The following is a 17,850-nucleotide window of genomic DNA, read 5'->3' as shown; positions in this document are numbered from 1 at the left end:
CTCTTTTTATATCACTCTTTAAAGTCATGGTTAAAGAAGTGAGTCCCATTCTTATTTCATTCAAATGCCATCATCATCCTCAAGCAAACCTAAATTACTGCCCTTTACTGTTGTCTCAAGCCCATCTGCATAGGTGGCAAAAATTGGCTTGAGAAAATAAACATGCTACGCAAACCCAACATAGGGAAATCAGTCACAACTCTATCTTTGCTTGAAAGAGATCCAGAGCAGATAGGCCCTGTTTAGAGTTATTTTGAAGAAAAAATACACAGGGAAATTAATTTAACTCTTTCATAAATAAGGTATACTTTATGACTATCCAGGGTCAGAGAAGGCTATGGCAAGCCACTCCTGTACTACTGCCTAGAAAATCCCATGGATGGAGGAGCCTGGTAGGCTGCAGTCCGTGGGGTCGCTAAGGGTCGGACACGACTGAGTGACTTCACTTTCACTTTTCACTTTCACACACTGGAGAAGGAAATGGCAACCCACTCCAGTGTTCTTGCCTGGAGAATCCCAGGGACGGGGGAGCCTGGTGGGCTGCTGTCTATGGGGTCACACAGAGTCGGACACGACTGAAGTGACTTAGCAGCAGCAGCAGCAGCATGACTATCCATGGTAACCAAAAAACATAGCAAGACAAACACCAATTACATGAATTTTCCTCCCTGAATAAGTGACTATTAAATGGTCAAAACTTTTTTCCCAATATTTTCTAATTTAGTTTACTGATAGCATTTTGAACTGTAACCAAAATCCAACACTGGACTCAGATTGGCTGTATGGTTGTGTGTGCCGTGACAGGAAAACAATGAGCTAAACAAGTCCATTAAGGAATCATACAAAAAGTTTTCACAGAAACAAATGGTTCCCCTAGATTTTTCAGTGCAGAGCCCTCTATAGAGGGGTAAAAAGCCATATATTCCAATTTGTTCATGTAAAGATACCTCCTGAGCAGACTGAGTGGGAGAAGTAAGGTTGCTCTCAATATAAAAACACGGTGGTTTTCTTATTTTTATTAAATACCATGGTTTTTTGAAATGAAATTAATTCATTTCAGGAAAAGTACGAGGCATCAAACCATCCACACACTCACAAATGATCAAATGCCTACCCATAAAATCCTCTATGCTCACCACAAGATTTTTGCAAAGGAGCTTTTTGCAATTCTCTGTGAGGACCACAATTTTATCCTCCCATTCTACTTGGAGATCATGGTTTCTCTCTGAATAACCCTTGAAAGAAAAAGACCTCCTCTTTTCATTCTGTCTTCTGTCACTGTGGCATGTCACAGACTCAAAGTTTGTCAAAGAAAAAGGGTGTCCCTTTTGAAAGTGAATAAGATAGTCATTTGCTTTGGGTAAGCTTCCTCTTTCAATCTGACCATCTGGATCTAAATTAAGGAACCTTACCTTAAACACAGGTATGCTCACCATCTGGCTACCCCAAAAGGTCAATTACCTCAGGTAAATGAAGATTTTGCCTAATTCTAAGCAAGCATATCCTACTACAGGGTATTATGGCATGAATACACACCTTCTGTATCTGCCTGCTGCCCACCTACTTGAGGGAAAAGTGAGTGGGTATTCTGCCTAACGGAGATCATTTACTGACATGTGTAAACATTTCAAATTTAAGAGAATTTATTTGCAATATTCAACAAGTGGTGAATTTCCCTTTAGCCAAATGTTGAACCGAGAGTAAAAGATTTGCCTCAAGTGAAGATCTTGTCTTCTAAACTTTCTCTTCTGTAACATGGGAACCAGGGGAGGTAAGTCTTCTCTATAGAGCAAAAACCAGGCCCCCTCCAAAACCTCCTGGGGGATGAAACTTATCAGGGTCAAAGGCATACAGCACATAGTGAAATCTAGTTTCCCTGCTCAGGCCAAATTATATCTCTCAGGCCGCTAAGGAGTGAACCAGAAAATCAGATTGATTGAGTATTAACCAGTTGTTTCCACATAGACCAAATAAGGTGGACAGAATGGTAGTACTGCTCGTTTTAAATCTTTCAAATTACTCAATGTGACTCCCTATTGCGAGATTAAATACTTTCATTACAGAAATTGTCTGATAATTAAATTGGCAAAAATTCTAACTAAAAGACCAAGACATTCAGTCACTAAACAAATGAAAACTCAGAGTTTGCATTTAAGTCCTTTTGAAAAGTATGTTTTAAAATGTTGATTTACAGTGCATTTGGGGAACAGAATCATCACCAATAAAAGTCTAACTCTAGCTGAGATACTGATATTGGTGTGTTTAAAAATTCTCCAAGTATCCATAGTAACAACAAACAAACAAAAAAAAAAGCTTTAATATATGTTATTTTGACATAACTGTGACATGTTTGATTCGATTTCTTTTGCCTTATCAACTCTAGTAGAAAGATATAAGAAATTATCACATTCATTCTGATGTTGAAGGAGGGGAAAAAGAAAAGAAAAGAACAAGTACTTTCTCTAACAGGCTGCTTAGTAATCAAACCATCCTAAGATCTCCAAAAACGCCAAATCCTGGAGTGTTAATGGGATGCAGAGTTTAGCTACATAGGCACTAGGCTAAACTCCCAACCATCTTATTTACATCTTTGGGGAAAATGAAGCAGACTTTGAATATAAATATGCACTAGGGTACAAGAAACCAGTTATAGGTCAAGCAGGAACATCTGGTCCTTTTAAGAGTCCTGTTAATTTGAAAGCACTGACCACAACAAGCTCAGTTCCACCAAATATATTTTGGCACAGCTCAGAAAAAAACTGGATTTGCTGGAAGTATTTATTTCACCACAGCAAGATTTATCACTAAGGATATGCAGTTCCCACTATTGGCACTTTGACAAAACATGCAAACTTGCCTTCTATGCTTTTCCCCCAAATTTGACATGCTCGTGGATCTTTTAAAAACCCTTTTCATCTGTATTCTTGAGAATATGTCAGAGAACGTAGTGGAAGGGGTTTTAAATTATCTACATCTGATCTGAGGAGTTTGAATGGGAATAATTTATACGTTCACTTACAGGAGGTTTTAATTAGCACACAACCACTAAGTGTGTTAGTTACTCAGTCCTGCTGGACTCTGCGACCCAGTGGACTGTAGCCCCCACCCCACCCCCCAGGCTCCTCTCCATGGAATTCTCCAGCAAGAATACTGGAGTGGATAGACATTCCCTTCTCCAGGGAATGTTCCCGAACCAGGAACCGAACCTGGGTCTCCTACATTGTAGGCAGATTCTTTACCATCTAAGTCACCAGGGTCCCTAACCACTAAAGCACTGGGCAATTTATTTAGATGAGGTTATAACACAGCACTCTATAAATATTAAAACTTTTATGTTCTCTCATAACACACTGAAATTTTCCCAGCCTCTTATTCTATATCAACTTCTCCTGGGAGTTTCCAGACAGCATGAGCTCTAGTCCAGGGATCAGAACCTAAGTTTGAGTCCCAGCTCTCTGCTACCCAGTCTGCTGAACCCAGGAGCCCTGTACTGCTCTGATCCCAAGTTTTCTGCTGTCCGTGAGAATCTCTAGAGAACAAGGGAGTCTCTGCCAATGGCACCATTACTAATCTCCAACCTGCCTCCACTTCGAAGGTTGTTGATTTCATTTTTAAGTTCATTTGGGTTATTCCCTGGCCCCATAGCCATTTAATTATTCAGTTATTTTAAATGCAAGGGGCCAGGGAAAAAACAAGAATCACTTGTTTATGCATTCAACAACATGCTTGAGAGCTTGCTACCATGGGACACTCATAACATGAGTGGGCACACTACATGGCAAGTACCAGGTTAAGTGCTTTTCAGTGCATTTATTCGTGGACATCTGCAACAATTCCATAAGGATATTACTATTATTATTTTCACCAAGTTAAAACTAAAAGTAGAGGTTCTGGAGCCAAAGTGCCTAAGTTTAAACCCTTCTTTGTCCTGTCTCCACTTCTTGGTGCTTCCTCTTCCCCACCAGTAGAACAGTGAGTGCTAACAGCACCCGGGCTCGGGGGGGCTCCTGTAAGACTGAGTTGATACAGGATGCTCCTTAAGCACTGGAAGTAGTCACTGCCAGGACCTGGTGACAGATTAATCAGCTTCCACAAGCCTCCATGGCAAGCAGAGTTGAAGCTGAGATCTGAACCCAGTTCTTTTGGACTTCGAACAAGTGGTGAAAAACCCCACAGCTTCTCAAAAAAATTAACAGAATACTGTCCAAATCTAAAAGAAGCATCAAAGGCACTCACTAATAAGGCATTTGAGACTGACACTTAGCTTTCCCCTTTTCACCACTGGAGTCACTTCCAGAGGCAGTAACTCAGGAACAAACTGGAGTCACTCCGCGTTAGGAGAGCGGGAAGCGCCAGCAAGAACATTCCTGGCTGGCTTTGGCCAAGGCAGCCGCCGCCACCCCCACCCCACGCCCCGTTACTCTGTCACTGGGACCGGCTCTTACTGTCCAGAATCTCAGCTTCCAGTTTTGCAAAACTTCGTGAGGTCAAAGCCTGTCCACGGCGCTATGCCTTCCAGAAGCGGGCGGGTGGGGACCTTGCCCTGCCTCCCCCGTCCTGACTTCTCGCCGGGCTGCGGCCCTGGCCTCTGGCGCTCACCTATGTTCCCTCCACCGTAAGTTGGCAGGGTTTTGATGTCACCCTGGCCTGGGGCCGCTCAGATTACACATCACTTTTTTTTAAAAAAAGGAAAGCTGTGTGCTCTGCCAGTCTAAGCAACTGTAACGAGGCAGGGGGTCCCAGCCTAGGGGAGTGGCGTTTGGTACCGGGGAGCGAGTTTGTGGAGTTGGCCTCAGGAAGACCCCGAGAGTTCCGGGCGATGGCCCGACCCCACCTTCACTTCCTTCCCTCCATCCTCGGTCCCCCGGTCGCCGGCGGCCCGCGGTTTCGAGCAGCCTGGCTGGGTGGGGCGGCGCGGGGCACCGCCTCCCTCCGTACCTTCTCTCCCCGTGGAGCACGTAGGAGCTGCGGAAGAAGCCCAGGAGCTCGTTTTCGATCAGGGCGTTGTAGATGATCTTCAGATTGTAATTCCTCTGCGCATCCAGAGTCCTGTTCAGCACCACCACCAAGACCTGCGTTTGCGGGTAGAGGAAAAAGCCGGCCACCGGGACCGCCCCGGCCACCCGGTCCTCGGCCACCTGCACCTTCTCGACCGCCACCCGGGAGGCGTGCAGCACGACGTAGCGAGTGGCGTTCCGGCACGCGATCTCCACGTTGACCTCCCCGGAGAAGGTGAAGTTCTCCATGAAGGCGGTGAGCATCAGATTGTAGTGCAGCGGCTTGAGGTGGCCGGACAGGCGCAGCTGCGTCCACGGCTGCCACTGCTCGCGCTCCTCCCCAGACGGCGGCTGGGCGGACGGGGTCGCGGGGGTGGCCTCCGCGCCCGCCCCGGGCTGCGAGGGGTCCCCGCCGGCGTGGTGGTTCCGTCGGGCCGGGCCCGGAAGGCTCTCGTTGCCGCCGCGCGCCGGGAAGCCGGCCGGCCCGCCGTCGGCGCCGGACGGCACGCTCGCCCCACACTCGTCGAAGCGCAGGCTGAGGAGCACGGCGAGCATGGTGACCGCGAGCAGCGCCACGATGGACACCGCGAAGGCCAGCACTAGCCGCCTGTGCGCCGTGATGTGGCGCTCGGTGGTGCGGGGCCGCACCCCCGCGGAGTCCGCCCACGGGTCCGCGGGCCCCCTGCCGCCGGCCCGGAGCGCCGCGTCGCTCTCGCCCATCGCGGCCGCCAAGAGGGAGCCGCTCTTCTGAGCCCCCTGCTCCTTCTTCTTCCTCTTCTTTTTCTTCTTCTTCTTCTTCTTCTCCTCCTCTTGTTTCCCCCGCTCGCCGTCTAGGGCCATCACACCGCCTCCTCCTCCTCCCCCGCCCCCGCGGGCGCCCCCCGTGAGCGGGCGGCCGGGGCGGCCGGCAGCGTCGGCATCAGCGCGCGCGCCGGCCGGGTGCGCGACGCCAGCTGGGGCCCTGGGGAGACCGGCCGGGCGTCTTTTAAGACGGGCTCCGGCCGTAGGCGACAGCGCCCGCGACGCCCCGCATCAGCCCCGCCTCTCTCCGGACACCGCAGCGGCGGCAGGGGCGCGGGCCAGCGGGCTCTGGGACGCGCCCCACTTGGAGAGCGTCTTGCTCGCCCAGAGCGCGCGCTACTTCTTCTGCGGGCGCCGGGCTCCGGGGCGCAGGCTGCTCCCAACCCTGTGCGCCCGCGGCTCCCAGCTCGCCGTGCCCAGCGCCGAGCTCTCGCCTGGCTTTCCGCGGGAGCCTTCTAGCGGGTCCGCGGCTGCCGAGGAGGGAGCGATGGGGAGGGAAGTTAGGGCTGCCGCTTTCTCTGCCCACTCCAGCGCCGGCGTTCAGTCCTCTGGCTGGGATGTGCTCGCAGCGGCGGCGGCGGCGCCCGAGTCCTGAGACCCGCCGCCGGGGACGCGAGGATGGCCGGGGCGGAAGAGACCAGCGTGAAGCAGCTCAGTGAAGTCCCAGGGCCGCAGGGCTGCGCCGGGAATCTGTCCAGGAGAAGCCTGCTCCTCCAGCCTGGACACTTTAAGCAGCGGTGGCGGCAAACAGCGCGAGGCTGCACACCGGGCAGCCAGCCTCCCCGGCCCCGACGTTGCGCTGACCTCCGGAGACGACAAGTGAGCAAGAAGTGTCCGGCCGGGCCATCCCCCTAAGGTAGATGAAGCTCCGGGTCTGCTCTATATGCCCGTGGGGAGAGCCGGAGTGCGTGTGTGCGAGTGAGTGTGCATGTGTGTGCGCGCGTGTGTGCGTGAGCGTGTGTACACAGGCTCCAGATCTAGATTGCCAGAGCTACTCTGGCTGCGCTCAGGGACTGAAACTCCCCGAGAAAGGCCAAGGCGACAGCGCGAGAGCGAGGAGGCCGGAACGGCGGGAGGGAGGGGAGCGGCAGAGGCAGGCCCTGGGAGATTAGAGAGCTTTTCTCCGCTCCGTCACACCAGACACCCACAGCCACAGAGGGGGTTGCTGCGCCGCTGGGAGAAGTACACTGTAAATCTTCAGCGCAACGAGCCCCGCAGCCACCCCTCTTCCCGACCCTTCAGCCCCACCGCGCCTTCCCGGAGGGAGCCTTGGAGCCTTTGGCTATGAATGCCTAGAGGCCAAGGAAGAGCCTGCTGGGGAGAAAGAGCGGTCTCAGATTTCACATCAAGCTCACCAGAGGATTTGGAGGATTGTATGTAAACTGAAATAAATTCTCCAAAGCCTGACAGCACATACTATACTGTGTGATGTGTCCAGGCGTGCGGTATTAAAATAAGGGTTAGCAAGAAAGCGTTAGACTCCTCCGGAAGTAAAGGCTGCAGAAAAGAGATGGCTTTTTCCCGACAAATATATTTTCGGCTTGAGGAAATACTTACAATATTCAAGTGTAATATTCAGAACCAGAAACTTGAGACTGAGAAAAGCTGAGAACATGAGCTCCGTTACTTTAGACTTAAAACAGTGAACAGTGATATTCTGTGACTGGACAGTTTTTCACTTCACCTGGTCACAATTTTTTTTTTTTTTTTTTTTTTGCTGTTATCATGAAAATCGTTTAAACTGTTTTTAGAATAGTTATCAATAGGAAGTGTCCATCCACAGCAGTGTCGTCAAAACAGATTCACAGACCACTGGCTGGTTATGGATTCTTGTCTAAGTTTGTTGAAGTTTTAAATAAGAGTGCAGAATATGTATGAGTATAGGGGATATCCAAGCCAAAGAATTTGGGTGAAGAACTCTAATTGGAACACTATTCAGAATACAGCTACCCCAAAGCTTAGAGGCATGAGTCTCTAGTTTTCAATGAAACAAAGTGTGATGGGCTTCAGAGTCAATTTTGAAAAGTGCAAAATAAAAAGAGAATGAAGTAATTTCTTTTTACACATTTCTTTCACATCTTCAAATCCCGAAGGCATTTTAAAAAATCATGTCCCTAATTATTTTTCTTACAAAAAGGAATGTTTAACTCCACTGGCTTTGGAGTCCTGAATGTACACATTAAAATCTTGCGTTTGGCTTTAAAAGCATGACCAAAGAGAACAGCCCAAATATGTATCAACTTCAGCCGGAAAACCACTGAAAACACAACCCTCTGTTCAAGGAAACTCTTTACCATTTATACTCAGATGGGATACATTCCCAATGCCATACATTCTGAATGCCCATTTGAATCATTTTAAATGATGATAAAAAGAAGTGCCAGGGTGTTGTGTGTTTTTTTTTTTTTAAAGCATGTTTTATGTGGGCTGTTAGCAACAGACCAAGGGAAATGCCACAGTCTGTTCAAGTTACTTTTTTATGCTCTGTTTTTAAATCTCTGTGCTCTTGCTGTCCATATGTATCTGCCTGTGTGCATTTTAAGAATTGAGGAGTCCGGGGTTTGTTAGTTTGTTTTCACTGACTCAGGAAACATAGTATAGGCAGACAGAAAGAGCTGTGACTCTTAGCAGCCTACCAAACTTCTCTGACCTTAGGGTACTAACCTGCAGTTCAGGATTATTGATCAAAAGTCCATGGATACAACTCACTTCAATTATAAGAGAAATCTGGAACCATCCCCTAGAAGTCTGAGAACCACTGCCTCAATGAAGATGGTACCTACTAAAGGATCTTTAAATGATATTAGTCAAGAAAAGATTCAAAGAAGACCTTTTCTGTTCTTCTTTGTATTTTATCTGTGTACTTTTGAAAATCTCTAAAAGGCAACTGTCAAGGATTTCGGAATTAAAGAATACATTTACCAACTAGTAAAGTCTCAACTGGCTATAATTAAATTAGTGGATGGGTTATTTCTGAGACATAAGTGGACCAGACAAGAGCTCATTACCCTGTAGTGAACACAACTTATGAAACAGTGATTTCCCTAAAATGCAACTTTACCCAGTAAATGCAGTATCAAGGCCAAGTGGGTAAATATTTCTTCCTCTCATATGGATGTTACAAAAGGGCCCCAGAGAATTTTTCTCTTGTTAATTTCTGAAAGTATATAACCTACCACTGAGAAGTAAATAACTTTGGTATAGTAACTTTTCAATTTTATTTTTTAGAGAATATCTATTCTACCCTCCTCAAACCAAAACCATAAAAGACAAAATTTCAGATAGTGTACCTAACAAAAATCTTAAAGAGATGATTCACTAATATTCCTGTGAAGAAGCTGCCTTCAGTGTGTGAGTGACTACATTGGAGAGACTTTGTTGGTTTTGGAGCTATGCAGGAGAATGAGACTTTCCAAAGTGCCTGATGCTCTTCTCAGAAACACATTTATCATTAATGATGAATTTGGTAAACTTATTATTATTGGATAATTTATGATTATTTTCTTTAGTTAATAAATGTCTTTCAAGTCATTTTTTGGCTATATTTGATTTTGTAGGCTTGTAAAATTGAAAATAGTCTGAATGTTTAATATCAATAAGTCCAAACAGAAGTTATTACACCCAGGTTCCATGATTAATCAAACTGAAGTATTTTCAGTGAATGCACGGGCTTCAGAGGCTGTTTACTCTTTGATTGTTTACACTTGAACTGCTTTTTCTCTCTTCCCACTGGTTTGTATGTAGAGGCACAACTGAAGTGTCGTTTTTAGATTCAGCCCCTTCAAGTGTAATTACCACTTCACTTTCAGAAACAGCTTGGCTCAGCAGAAAGAACAAGATACAAATCTGCCCTCCCCTCCCTTCATTATCTGAACCTACCTCACTGCCTCAGTTTCTCCACAGGTTCATGTACAGGAATTAGATGGACTGGGTAATCTCCGTGATCTCTTCCAGTTCTCAAATTCTGCAAAAGAAATTCCAAAGTTAAAACACTAATCTCTTTATGCTCTCAGGGATTTTTAATTAGTCTTCTCCACTGAGAAGCAAAAAAGAAAAAAAAATTAACAAACTATAAATTTAATGGGTAACAAGACTGTATAAAAATACACTGTACTAGTAAAAGCATATGAAGAAAAGAAAACAACCCCTGCTACTCTGGCAGAGAAACAGGAATGATCTATTTTCTGAGAGGCTGCGGCCTGAAGACCTCACACAACTGGAGATCAAAGCCGACAGTAAACGGTGCGAATCTCTGTTCCCAGCAGAAGTGGTGCTGCCATGTGCCACCAAAAGTGGTTTGAGACTTGAGATGGTGATAACTTGATGAAATTTTTAATTTGGGAAAAACAATATTGCAAACTTTATTAATATTTTATGCTATATAACTTCAAGTTTTTATACCATTTGATCACTGCATCTGCTAAAGGGTAACATGTAAGCAACACCCTTCAAGATAGAACTTTCCTCAAGAATCTTAGCAACGGCCTTTTAAATTAGCCATAATTGAAACAGTGCAATATCATAATGTTCACTAACCACAATTAACACCTTGATTTAACTGCTGGTTATCTGACATATGTTTATGTAAAAAGATTAATCTGAATGATATCGTATTTAAATTTGACTATGTCTTCTTTGCTCATATAAAATCTGTAAAATTGTAAAGTTGTTTTAAGAGGAAAACATTCCCTAACCTATTAATGTATTACCACATGTTATTAGGCCAAGAATCTCATAATTATGCATAAAACTAAACAGAACAAGTCTTACTTACAGAGTCCAACACAACTGCAGTGACTTAGCATGCACGCACGCACCTGCCATGGAAATCTTACCTCTTGAAGGTATTAATAAACATGTCTCTGACCCGAGCTCATGTGACAGTTCAAATTTACATGACTAGAGTAGTGCCTCACCTCTTTTAAACCATGAAAAATATTTGAAGAATGTGTACTTATTTAGATATTAAAGTAAAGTCACATAAAGACAGAAATAGCCTACTGTATTTCTTCCATATGTACCTTCTAATCCAATTGTTTTCTCTGTTCCACTCATTTGCTCACTCTTCTTCCATTTAATAATAAAGCATATTATCTCTTAAAACCTGTACCTACTAAACATACACAGATAGACATCTGTTTGATATATAAATGTTTGGCACTATTGCTCTTTAAATGAGGCAATTACATAGTGTATTATACACCTCAAAGTTGCTAAGAGACTAGATGTTAAATGTTCTTACCACAAAACGAAATAATTATGTGACAGTGACAGAGGTATTAGCTAATGCTACAGTATTAAGCATATTATGAATTACAACATATAGATGTAGTAGGCTTCCCTAGTGGGCTTTCCCTCAGATGGTAAAGAATCTGCCTGCAACTCAGGAGACCCAGGTTTGATCACTGGGTCAGGAAGATCCCCTGGAGAAGGGAATGGCAACTCACTCCAGTGTTCTTGCCTGGAGAATCCCATGGACAGAGGAGACTGGCAGGCTAGTCCTTGGGTAACAAAGAGTCAGACACGACTGTGTGACTAACACGTCAACTTTCACATACAGCTTAAACTTATGTACGTTAAACTTACAATGTTAGTGCATCAATTAAATCTTAATTTAAAATGAAATAAAAATAAAATAATATTAATTCATTAAATGAGGTAATTACAATATTTTCTTAAATTTAAGTAGCAAATGGTGGTTGTAAATGGATTGATAAAGAAGTTAGGATAAATAGGATGAAGTGTTTCTTTTTAAGATAATGAAATGTCACTAATCTTGAGGTCATATACTGATACTTAAGGTTTTGAAAGCTAATCCAGATCTACAATATTTTTTATTTTTAAGCATATGCATAGGACATACTTTTAATGAGTCAGTATTCTAGTCAAAGATGCAATGATTTCTGAGTAAGAAATATATCTTCTGTTAGAAAATATTTCACAAGCTATATAGTATGCATATTATACAGTAACAGTAAAAATTTAAATTGTTTCTTGACTCATTAAATTCCTACTTTGAAACCAAGGGAAAAAATAACCAAATCATAGTATTTCCCTTCAAATTTTAGACCTATGGATGAATAACATTATCTCTTAATCATGAACTGAGGAATAGCAACTTTGGGGGCTATCCCTCCTTCTTGCTCAGAATCAGAGAGATTTGATAGAGAAGACCCAATTCCTTCCACCACATGGCGCTGTAACTAAGGATCCTCCGTGTCCCTTACTTTCAGGGTTATGATTAAGGCTATGCCAATGTCACTCCATTTGTTTGTTTCTCCATACAAGGTTTTCTGAGAACATTTCCCCATATGCATCCATGACGTGATCTCAAAAGTTAGGTAAAATATGTATTTGGGAAACCAGGAATTATTTTTGGAACTCAAACAATTAGACTGACTAAAATACCTTAAAGAAGTTATTTCTATGCTATTACTACAAACAAGCATCAGAGATATTTCAGGTTCAGTTCCAGACCACCAGGAAAAAAAAAGCAAATATCACAATATAGCAAATCACATACATTTGTTGGTTTCCCAGTCCATATAAGATTTATGCTTACGCTATACTGTAATATATTAAGTATGCAATAGCATTATGTCTCCAAAAATACATACTTTTTAAAAATATTGCTCACCATCATCTGAGCCTTCAGCAAGTCATAATCTTTCTGAAGCATTAATATTAAATATCACTGATCACAGAGCACCATAACAAACATCACAGTAATGAAAAAGTTTGAAATATTGTGAGAATTACCAAAATGTGAGCAAATGCGGTTGGAAAAATGGCGCGATAGACACAGGGCTGCCACAAACCTTCAACTTGTGTAAAAAAAAAAAAAAAAAAGCAGTATCTGTGAAGCACAATTAAACAAGGTATGCCTATGTTACAAGTCTAAATATATCATTTTACTATAAATATTAAAATGTTAAATAAGACTGTTTACATTTATAAGACCGTTAAGTGCCAGGCACTATACAAAACATTAAAAATGGTCATAATTTACAACCATGCAATGACTGTAAAGTCTGTATCTGGAAGAAAAAAAACTTTCCTACAAAAGGACTACACTAAAGTATTTAAACTTACTCTTTATAATTGTCTGCTGGATTAGAGGATTTTTTTTTTAACTCCAAGAACAGTTTGTGGGAAAAAAGCAATGAACCTGAATATGGATGTTTTGAGTTACTAGCATATTAGAAGGATAATCATGTCAGGAAATAGGATCAATGCCCATAAAAGAATTGATTTAGTGTAGAAATTGCTTGTGGTCTTCACTGTTGTCACTTTTCTCTTTAGTGCCACCTTGTGGGTTAGCCAGTAACAATAAATACATAGGGTATGAATTTAGGTTTTTTTCTTTTTGTTTCCCTCTGCTGTTAAGAGTTTTTCAGGTGGTTCAATGATAAAAAAAAAAAAAAAAAATGCACCTGCCAATGCAGGAGATCCAGTCTGGATCCCTGGGAAGATCCCCTGGTGGAGGAAATGACACCCACTCCTGTATTATTGCTTGGAGAATTCCATGGACAGACGAGCCTGGCAGGCTACAGTCTATGAATTCACAAAGAGTTTTACACGGCTGAGCATGCAAGCATGCATGCGGTATTAAAACTAGACTTTGTAGAGTGGCAAAACTCAGCTGTGAAGCAATTTTTTTGTTTTCTCAGAGAAGCAACCACTTCACTAGAAGATATTTGCCATAATTCTGCAACTGGCCATTTTAGACACCAGAACCGTTTCTCAGAGATTGGAAATATTGGAGTCTACACAAAAATCGATGTTCATTTACAGGATAATCACCAAACTTATCTTGGATAACGCAAGTGGCAATCTCTGACTTGTGATTTTTTCCATCAGAAAAATGTTTTCTTAACTCAGTATCATCATTTCTACCAGTGTCCCATGAGAATTGATTCTAGGTGATTCGAAATGCTGCTCAATCCTGTTTAGAAAAAACTCAAATATCTGATTTAGTCTCGTTTGCACCTTACTTCTAACACCAGATTCAATTTGGAATGAGTTACCTTACTTAGTTTGTTTTTTAATTATGATCCTGCAGTTATGAAAAATAAGGGAAAAAGTCAGTACAGTATGTTGAAAGCTTTCTTTTATTAGAGATGCACAGGAAATGTGTTGTAAATTCCCTAACACTCTCGATATATAAATGCTATAATACTGAGTAGCTAAAAAAAGAGAATAGTTTCTCCTTTTTTAAACATCTAAACTTTTGTTAGAATTTATTGCTAAGTTTTTTGTAGAATGATGAAAAAATAAAATTTTAAATTGCATCTATGGAGTTATTTCAGAGCAAGTGAAAATCATGTGTAATTTGGTCACTTTGAAAGTATAAATGTCCATATGTGAATTCCTCCTCCTCTATTTGGAGTTGAAGGTTTTACTGTGGGTTATTCAAAATGTAATTTTCCCTGGATGTGTAATAAGGTCTCAGACTTGACCTCTAACCTGAATGTTATAAGCTATCAGTTATCTATTCTGGAATCGCACGACCCATCAACAACAAATTTTAAGTGTTGTTATAGGCTTTCTAAAATCTTAGTATGGGCTTCCATGGTGGCTCAGCGGTAAAGAACCTTCCTGCCAATGCAAGACACACAGGTTCAAACCCTGGGTAGGGAAAATCCCCTGAAGAAGGAAATGGCAATCAGTATTCTTGCCCGGAAGCTCCCATGAACAGAAGGAGTGGGGTGGACTACAGTCCATGGGGTCACAACGACTCAGACACAACAAAGAATCAGACATAAATTAGCAACTAAACAACAAAATTTTAGTATTGAACCAAAGTCAAACACTATCAGTACAGAAAGCTGTGGAAACTTCAGAATCCAATTCCCAAGTCATTTTTGACTTGAACAAGTCTCTAAAGACAGTAAGCTGTGTTTTCCAATTTAGGAAATGCCTTTTAATTAATTTCTGCACCCTTTGATATTTGAATTTTTCTATCACATTCTGACACATATTTAGTTTCCCATGGATCTGATACAGGAGCCAATGAAAAGGTGCCTTAGAATGATAGGGCTTCCCTGGTGGCTCAGATGGTAAAGAATCCACCTGCAATGCAGGAAACCTGGGTTCAGTCCCTGGATTGGGAAGATCCCCTGGAGGAGGGCATGGCAAGCCACTCCAGTATTCTTGCCTGGAGAATCCCAATGGACAGAGGAGCCTGGAAGGCCACAGTCCATGGGGTCATAAAGAATCAGACACAACTGAGCGACTTACACTTAGAATGATAACATTCAACCTATAGTCCTCCATTTAACATTTTTTCTTTCCATTGAACCTTTGCATAACTACCATTGAACAAATCAGTGTTCTTAGAGTTTAACCAAAACACAACCAACCAAACAAAAAAACCCTAACTAAAGAACTTTTTAATCTGGGGACCATGAAAAGTGGAGACCAGTTTTCACTGATGTTTCAAGTTGTTAATTTTAAAGGTATGTCTTCCTTCGAATTCTGTCCTTGGTGGCTCAGACGGTAAAGCATCTGCCTACAATGTGGGAGATCCAGGTTTGATCCCTGGGTCCGTAAGATCCTCTGGAGAAGGAAATGGCAACCCACTTGGAAAATCCCGTGGATGGAGGAGCGTGGTAGGCTACAGTCCCTGGGGCCCTTCAGTTTAAGCTGAGTAAACCACTGTATAGTGCCATCCACGTGATTCCTTGGACACAAGCTTCTGCTGGAGAGGCAGGGGCTGCCCTGTATTCAAGTAAGTGGTACCTCCATTCACCACATAGTTTAACTCTAGGGATGACTTCTAGCCTCTCTTCACTTTTATTGTATTCATTTTAAATAGGTAGGGTTTCAAAAATGAGTTACAAAGCAGCAAAACACATTTCATATCTTCTCTGTTACAGGTTCCAAATTAAGCAGTTCCTAATTATCTGGGTTACATTATGTAACAATAGCGTAATGTCAAAAGGCTTTTGTAATCTCTATTCAATTCCTCTTAAAGTGAAACTGAGCAAAATATTTTCTTGACATTTCTGAGAATTTCACTTTCAGTTTCAAAGGATCATTTATTTCTTTAATCTTCCAATGTGAAAAAGTAATGAATATTTACTTTTTTTAGACTCATTTTTAGAAGCGCTAACATTCAACTAGGTAAACTTAGTAAGTGATAGCTAATAATGTACTCTTTTGTCTTCTAGGCAGAAAAATCAAAGTTATTTAAAGTAAAGGATGTGTTTAAAATCAATGGATGTCCACAAATTAATGTTTATAAATACTTTTTGTGATTATTATGTTTTATTTGGGTGTATGTTCTTTATTTATCTATATCTACCTTAAAAGATATGGAGAGAGATGTAAGTCGATGAGAGAGGTAGACTGTGTCTCCATGTGGTCTGAATAGAAGTGTATGATTTGTCACTAAGCTGAACTGCAGTGCTCTAAAGCACACAGATTGTTTTCTGTGTCGCTCCTTCATTTTCAGTGCTTGCCATGCAGCCAGATTAAACTGTGATGTGATAGTCATCCAAATATATAATTCCAAATATAAAATTCCAAATTCCATCCAAATGCAAAATTCTAAAACCGTGACTATCGGATCAATTCTTTATTTCTATGAGATTTGCCTATAGTAATTCTGTTTAATGTTCAGAGTTGCATAGCAGTTCACTTTTTAATGTTCAGAGCTACACGTTCTAGGATGTGAGAATAATCAAGTCCTAGCAACTCTATAAAATATAATCCACATTATGAACTGAACAGAATGAGCCCTCACATCTGATTGCCTAAGGCTCAAAATGTTAATGCTCCTGACACACCTTACAAGTATTAGCAAGTTGAAATCGCATTATGAAGATGACCTGTGGTCCCCACCCCACCCTCCCTTCGCCACCCTTCCCGTCCCTGCCTGCCTGAGACAGGAGATTCTGCAGCCCAGATGAGGGGTGGGCCACGACTCGGAGGGAGACCACAGAGCTGCACTTCTGTCAATTTCCATGAGTCCGAAAAGGGTCAGGCCTGGGGAATGTTATCTTCTAGTGTTCGACTGTGGACTGAATTAATTAAATTTTTCCCAAAGGCCACATTCTCCCATACTTTCTCAGGAGGGAAAATTGAGAAGGATACAAATAGGTCCAAATGAAGTGAAATTTTTCTTAATTAATTCAAACAATAATACCATGAAAAAGCACCTTGAATTTTTCAATTCCCAGGCAATTGGTTCTAAAAAGAAAACCATTCTAAATTGTCCACTTGCCCTCATTTTTATTAGTCTAGAGCTCTTGCCCAAGCAATTATTTGCAAAGGTAATATAGAGAACATCGTGGTGATTTACTTTTTTTCTAATACTTTTTATCCACGAACTCTACAGAACTGAAAGTGTGTCAGTAAAGAGAAGTGACTGTAACAGAAAGCCCACTAAATATATAATAAATTTTGTAAAAGTAAAGGGAAAAGAACCAAATCCCATTTTAAAACAGATCAAATTCTGCAAAAGGTAAATGTCACACAGACATCATTGTTTATTTATTGATAACCGCTTAAGAGTAATCTATAATTCTTCCTAATCTTCAAAATAGGTTTCTGCCAGTCACATAATCTCCTGGGGAGAACTGTCTTATGAAATTATCACCTGATTTTGTAAAGTTCAGAAAACTTTAAGGCAGGAGGAGAAGGGGACGACAGAGGAAGGCATCACCGACTCGATGGACGTGAGTTTGAGCAAGCTCCAGGAGTTGGTGATGGACAGGGAAGCCTGGCATGCCTCAGTCCATGGGATCACAAAGAGTCGGACACGACTGAACTGAGCTGAGAAAACTTGATACCAAACTGAATACCCTTCATTTACTCAATAGCCATTCAAAAATGTTATAGATAATGAACAATAATCAAAATAACAATTTAACTGAAGATGAGCTTCCCAGGTGGCACTAGTGGTAAAGAACCTGCCTACTGATGCAGGAGACATAAAAGATGCGGGATCAATCCCTGAGTAGGGAAGATACCCTGGGGGAGAAAATGGCAACCCACTCCAGTATTCTTGCTTAGGAAATCACAAGTATTCTTGCTTGGGAAACGGACT

At 42.3% G+C, this 17,850-nt stretch overlaps 1 protein-coding gene across 1 annotated transcript in view; it reads right to left on the bottom strand.

Annotated features, from left to right (window-relative positions):
* TRHDE (thyrotropin releasing hormone degrading enzyme) overlaps positions 1-6,078 on the bottom strand; it is a 465,860-nt gene extending 459,782 nt beyond the window's left edge. Inside the window, exon 1 of the mRNA XM_055396175.2 lies at positions 4,939-6,078. Within this exon, the coding sequence (XP_055252150.1) occupies positions 4,939-5,837 (899 nt within the window). The 5' untranslated portion in view covers positions 5,838-6,078. The remainder of the gene's footprint in view (positions 1-4,938) is intronic.
* Positions 6,079-17,850: the final 11,772 nt, after the last annotated feature.

Source organism: Moschus berezovskii, chromosome 6 (genome assembly GCF_049115385.1).
Source record: "Moschus berezovskii isolate FMDL1 chromosome 6, NW_MosBer_1.0, whole genome shotgun sequence".
Classification (NCBI taxonomy): domain Eukaryota; kingdom Metazoa; phylum Chordata; class Mammalia; order Artiodactyla; family Moschidae; genus Moschus; species Moschus berezovskii.
The sequence above is the reverse complement of the archived record's forward strand: the minus strand, read 5'-3'. Positions and strand labels throughout refer to the sequence as shown.